At 43.8% G+C, this 6,282-nt stretch overlaps 1 protein-coding gene across 1 annotated transcript in view; it reads left to right on the forward strand.

The window, feature by feature from the left end:
• Window positions 1–921: 921 nt before the first annotated feature.
• The window catches only part of LOC119916528 (5-hydroxytryptamine receptor 3A-like), a 25,038-nt gene continuing 19,677 nt past the window's right edge, over window positions 922–6,282 (forward strand). The window contains exon 1 of the mRNA XM_038736569.1: window positions 922–964. Coding sequence (XP_038592497.1) covers window positions 922–964 — 43 coding nt within the window. The remainder of the gene's footprint in view (window positions 965–6,282) is intronic.

Here is a 6,282-nt window from a genome sequence, read left to right on the forward strand (position 1 = left end):
AATTTTTGCCACTCCTGCTCCATGTCTTGTGCACGGAGGATGTCTGTCTTCAGCTGGATCTAGAGTTATGCTGGCATACATCAGCACCTGTCTACCTCCCCCTTCTTTCTAAAAAGCACCCCATTTACTGTGTGTGATTTTTCAGAAACATCCAAAAAAAATGGTAACTGGTAGTCCGGTATAGCCAGGGCAGCAGTACTGGTTAGGGCCTGTTTCAAAGCTATAAAACTGGCTTCGGCTTCAGTGGTCCAATTCAATCGGGCAGAGAGATTTCTCATGCCTTGCTCATTAACCAAGGCCCTGAGAGGGTAAGTTAATTCGCCATATGATGCCACAAACTGCCTGCTGTACCCTGTCAAGCCTAGGAAAGACAACACGTCTTTCACAATGAGGGGTATGGGATGGTGCAAAAGAGATGACAGGTGTCAGGGTGACATCCCTGTACCTTGTCTGGAAATGATTCTTCCCAGAAATGAAACTTGCTGTCTACAACACTGCAACTTGGATCTGGGGACTTCAAAACCACAAGCGAAGAGCCTAGAGAGCACAGAATGAGTCGCAGTCCAGCAGGAATCAGAGTCTGGAGCAGCCAATAATATGTCATCTACATACTGTATCAAAACTACTCCGTCAGGGAGCTCAAGATCTTATAGCTGCTGTTTCAAAATCTGGTTGAATAGTCCAGGAAAAAGTATGAAACCCTGTGGCACTCGAGTGTAACGAAACTGAGTACCCTGGAAGGTAAAAGAGAAAATATCTCTAAGATGGTCAGCCAGTGGCAGACAGAAGAATGCATTGGCCAAGTCCATACATGTAAACCACCGGTGTTGTGGTGACAGAACAGACATTGCATTATATGGATTAGGCACAGGTACTGTTGGAGTGGAAACAATTGCATTAATCCTACGTAAATCATGAGCCATGCGATATTTGCCAGTGTTCCGCTTCTCTACTGGCAAGATAGGTGTGTTCCACTGTGACTGAGATTCCTCCAACACCCCTGCTGCTAACAGTCCCTCAATAGTGTCTGCTATTCCCTCCTCAGCTTGTTGCTTATATGGATACTGTTTCTGCCAGATAAGTGTGCAATCCGAGAGGTCAAAAGTCACAGGTTGCACATAAATGCAGTGCCCCACGTCTGTAGGGCCTGCTGACCATAATGCAGATGGGAGCGAATTTTACATCGCCTCTGCGTCTTGATGGTCTGTTCTTTCCCTACCATGGAACCTCTCAATTTGTCTGTGTTCCAAAGTAACCTGATCTGTAGTGGCCTTAACAATTTTGTAAGCCTTTTCAGATGATGATTAAAAAACATGGAAACCCAGTCAGATATCGACTCCAAGTGCTTACACATATGGCCCAAATCCTTAGCCTGATGGTCTGAACTTATAGCTAAAGTAATATGGGGTACAACTTCACCCTGCAATTTATACCATGTCATCTGTTCCTCAGTGAGTTCAACAACCGCAGCCACGCCTTCTTTTCCCACCAGGATACAACTAGAATTAATATCCCACTTGAGGTCGATGATTTCATTGAAGAATGCCTGCTGATAAATTTCATCCCCATCCCTATCATAGAAAAGGGTCACATGGAGAGGGTCCAAAGGAGGGGAGTAGGGGTGTAGCTTTAGGATCCAGGGTTGCCAGTCTCGATATAGGTGCTGTATTCCTCCAGCACATGCAGGATCAGTTGTCAGTAGGCCTCATATTCCTGGAGCTGTGGGAGACACATCTGCTGACAGCAACATCTGAGAAGTTGATTGCATTATAGAGATTGAGCAGTTCACAGTATAACCATTAGGAAAAGTCACCACCAGCCCTTGAGGTCCACACAAAATGGATGCACCACATTTGAGCACATCGCTTCCCATCAGATTTGCTGGGCATAAGGGAGAAGAAATATATGAGTGCATAAAAGTCTGATCTGCAACCCTGGTAGGTAGACGTCTGGTGAATGGCAGGTTTTCCCAAGAATCCAACTAATTCCACTCTTGAGGATGACAGCTGTGATTTAGGCACATCACAGTTGATGGTGGAATAGCGTGCCCGTAAGTCCACAATAAATGGCATTTCATCGTCATTTATCCTGATGTGCAGGTAGGGGTCTGCCAGACCTACCAGCTGTGGGGTTCTGGGGCCCCTTTAGTACTGTTCCCTGTGCTCAGTCCAATCCATTTGAGGGTACTGGCCCTGGGGAGCTGCTGCTGTATATGGCGCCTGATGCTGAGGTGGTTGAGGTGGTTGGACCTTGAAAACGTGGCCCTTATCCTCCTCTAGGGGGAGCTATCTGACCCCTTTGTCCTGGCAATGCCCCATATGAACATGTGTTCCTCCAGTGATTTAGATCACCACAATTAAAGCAGCCATTATTTGGTGGATTTCCCCTGGAATCCTCCGCGACCCCTTCCCCGACCCCTGAAGCCTCCATATTGCCCGCCAGGTCCCCGACGATAAGGAGGGTGTGTCAAGACCTACAGTGGTGTAGGATATAGGTCAGGAGTGGGTGCACCACTGACGGGTGGCTGCTGTTGTTGAATCATCTGAGTTGCAGACTTTCTGCCTTCTTTCTTTGCCTCATTTGCCTTTTTTCTAGCTTCCTCCAGTTATAACTTTAAAAGCTGTTCCTGAGCAGAATCTAAGTCACCTTTTTGTTGAGCTTGCTTATCTCTGTATCTTTTCAAGTGATGTGTAAGGTGTGATGTGTCCACTGTTCAGTGGAACACCAAGGAATATCTGGATTTCCTTCCATGGCTTCTTTTACCTGCTGTGGGATCTCTGTCATTACTGCTTTTCTAAAGAGCGTAGTCTGCAATTCACTAGAGCCTGGATATGCTCCTTCAGTATCTGTCCACTCTTCCTTACATCTGCTCAAAAAGGTTGACACCGGGTTCTTCTGGTTTTATGGAAAGCGTTAGAGTATGCATTGCTCCCACTGGAGCAGGAAATTTCTCTCGCATAGCTCGGCCTATGTCAGTGGCACAACGGCCAAACGATTCAGAGTCTGGTAACCCGCCTGTACCTGCGACATTCTCAATTTGATCCACTTCCCACATTGTCGCCTGTCTCCCCATTAAGGCTCTCTAGTCTTCCAAACCCAGCTTGTGACCCAAAGTGAATTTACAAAAGTTATTCATCCACTGAGCTCCTCCTTCCATCGGACGCGGCTTCTTTTCTAAAATGCAATTCATGTCAGTGAAAGAGAATGGTGTGTACACCTCTCCGGTACCTGGTCCTTTATAAATTAGTGGCATTTGTTTACTATATTTGGATGTGATCTGAGGAAATTGTTGTGTAGTTGTGTTCCTCCTCACCGGTGTGTACTCCTGTTCTACTAGTAAGTCCCTCATTATGGCTTCGTCCTCGTCTGCCTGCTCCTCCAGTTTCTTCTACTATGCAGATTATATGCTGCTTTACTCAGTCTATCTCCACCTGCATTCTTCCTCCTTCTTTGTAATGTCCCTTTTATTTTAACTTCCTCTTCTACTATGTCTGATCCTTCTCCCCACTCATCATCTGCTTCTAACTCTTCCTCATCTCCTCTCTCACTCTCTGTCTCTGTCTTTCTCACCCTTCTAAATCTCTCCCTCTAAATCCTGTACCTTGTACCACACTGGCCTCTCGCGCCTCCTGAATAAGACCCCCTAGCTCAATTCCTCCCAATCCATCCTTCACTTCCTGCTTCAGCTGTGCCCTCAACTGTGTGTATTCCCTCTTTCCAAGATCCTCTACCTTCAAAAGTCCATCTTGAACCCTTAGCATTGACATTTGATTAGATGGATACGGTGGTGGTGAAACTATAGTTTGTGTTAAATCAGGATAAAGAGGTGCTATGGGAGGTGGAGTTATGGGGATGCATGTGTGTGGGCCTGACTGTCTCCCCTCTGCCTGCTTCTCTATTGCCTGCCTGCTTTGTTCACTTCCCCCGCCAATGCAGCTATAGCCATGTTATGCAAATCTATTCTGGGAGCTTCCAGCTCCTCCTGTCTCTTCATCCATTTCCTCCTTACTAACAATGTTGTCTCAGTTTTGGTGTGTATGTCTGAATCCTCCTTGGCCTTCATCTCAGATTTTCCGAAATACTGAGACAATAATTTTCTCTGATCTCCGCCGGCAACTCCCCTGCCTTTTGTAAATTTTCCCATAATTTATCATATCTCTCCATCACCTTCTCTCTCTTATCTTTCCTCACTCCTGATGCCAATTGAGTACGTGCCTGTTCCCACTGTTGCTGTATCGTCTGCCTCAGCGGGCCACAACCTCCTATTTTTTCAGATTCTTTATAAATTTCACCCTCCATGTTCACTACGTCGATCTCTCCGCCGTCGACTACCCTAAACTATCACACAGACACTGCTCTCAAAATCTCTGAAACTCAGTGAACTTCCTATTACTCCTTTATATACAATGTACATTCACTTTCACACCGACAATTATTTAAACCACACTACACATTAAACATTCAACAATGCACCCTCCTTTGTGTTTCGGGGGCCTCTCACCCCCCCTGCGTTTCAACCCCTTTATTTATTTAAGCTGTATTCAATCACTTAATGACTAGGATGCTTCATACTGACAGAATGACAGACAAATTTAGAATCTCCAATGACAGACTTTGATGAAACAGGTGTCTGCTTACCTTTTTTTAAATTTGACTGGCCAGTCGTTTGTTGTCACCCCAGCAAAAGCTCTCCGTTGAGAATTTTCTTTCTATTGGACCATCATCCTTCCGTCTTCATCCCGTCGGGGTCACCAAATTGTTGGACCATGACTTTAAATGACCCTTTTTAAACTATGTGTAGTCCTTGGTCCTGTGTGTTCTTTCATGAAGCAATAGGAGAAGATGTTTTTGATCCAAGTTAATCAGTTTTATTACAAGTAAATTAATAAAGCTTACAGAGCTCTGGGTCGATCTTCCTTTCTCTGACAAACAACAAGCCGTATCAGTTCATGAAGTCTGACTGGCTATCTCTCCCTGACCCAGTGTTTTAGTATACATCGTCATGTCATAAAACAATAAAACAAAAGAGTAGGTCAGTCCATGATTGGCCCAGTCCTCTGACCCCAATGTTTGTCCTCTGACTCCACGAATCACCATGCTGTTGCTGGGCAGATTACGAGCGTAGTTCCTGAAATAAGATATCTTGGAGAAGAGATGTTTTGTACCACATTCCAAACTACCCCTCACCCATTGTTCCTAAGTAAGTGTCCTTATCTGATGCAGAGAACCCTGTTTCTGCACCTCTCCAAAAAAAACATCAGGTCTATTTAATAAATGATAAACCCATATAAACTTCTACCTATAAACTACATCAGAGATCAATATAAGAAAACAAAATAATTTTGTTTACCCTGAGTAAACAAAAATCATAATCTCTCACTAGCTCAGCAAGCTAGTTAGCTCTGCACACGGCCGTTAGCTCCGCCGTATCATCACTTCCGGGCACTTCCTGGTTGCTTGACATGGCGGCACCCTATCGGCCAACTGGAGGTTTCAAAACGGCAGTCCACAAACCAACGGGTGACTTCACGATGACTACGTCCATTTCTTATATACAGTCTAGGTCTAATAACATCACAAAATTGCCACATGATATGCAAATTAGGCTTTAACAAATTTAAATGTGCTGACTTGCATAAGATAAACAAATAACTAAATCATAACAACACAGAACTTCCCCAGTTAATGACTAACATAAAGAGGGTTTCCCCTGAAATGTTTAAATATGCAGATTACCTTTGTTGTGGTTAATTTTGAGTTTGTGTATGCTGATATCTTTACATGATACAGACAGCCCTCTCTCGAATGTTAAACTAAGCCTTTGTCACCATCAGTTAGTGTGTGTGTGGTGTGTGTTTGGGTGTGTGATAAATGTAATATAGCAATAATAATGTATTTGATAATAAATTAATTCAGGCAATTCAGTATTCAGTATGTTGCTTGGCTGTGTGAAGCTGTAGGTTATCTTGCATGTGAAACAAAAAGTATTTAAACAATTAATTTTTAATTAATTAATGTCCCTTTCCTTGTGCAGTCATTTATTCTAAATGTATTATATTCCCCATGTAAATTTTTGATTTTGATATATTTTTTATTTAAGTATGAAATTTGTTATATGTATTGCCTCACCAACTTCCCTTGCTAAGCCCATTATATTGGCGCTGTTATGTCAGAAAGTGCTTTGACCAGATGGTCCACCTAAGAAAAAATCTGTATGGGGTGCTCATACCTGACTCGTGAGTGAGCAACACAGGTGACTGGGATCAGGGCTAACGAGACAGA

Source organism: Micropterus salmoides, unplaced genomic scaffold, assembly GCF_014851395.1.
Source record: "Micropterus salmoides isolate LMB-PRFRI ecotype aquatic unplaced genomic scaffold, ASM1485139v1 Ms_hic_scaffold_21, whole genome shotgun sequence".
In the NCBI taxonomy this organism is placed as follows: Eukaryota; Metazoa; Chordata; class Actinopteri; order Centrarchiformes; family Centrarchidae; genus Micropterus; species Micropterus salmoides.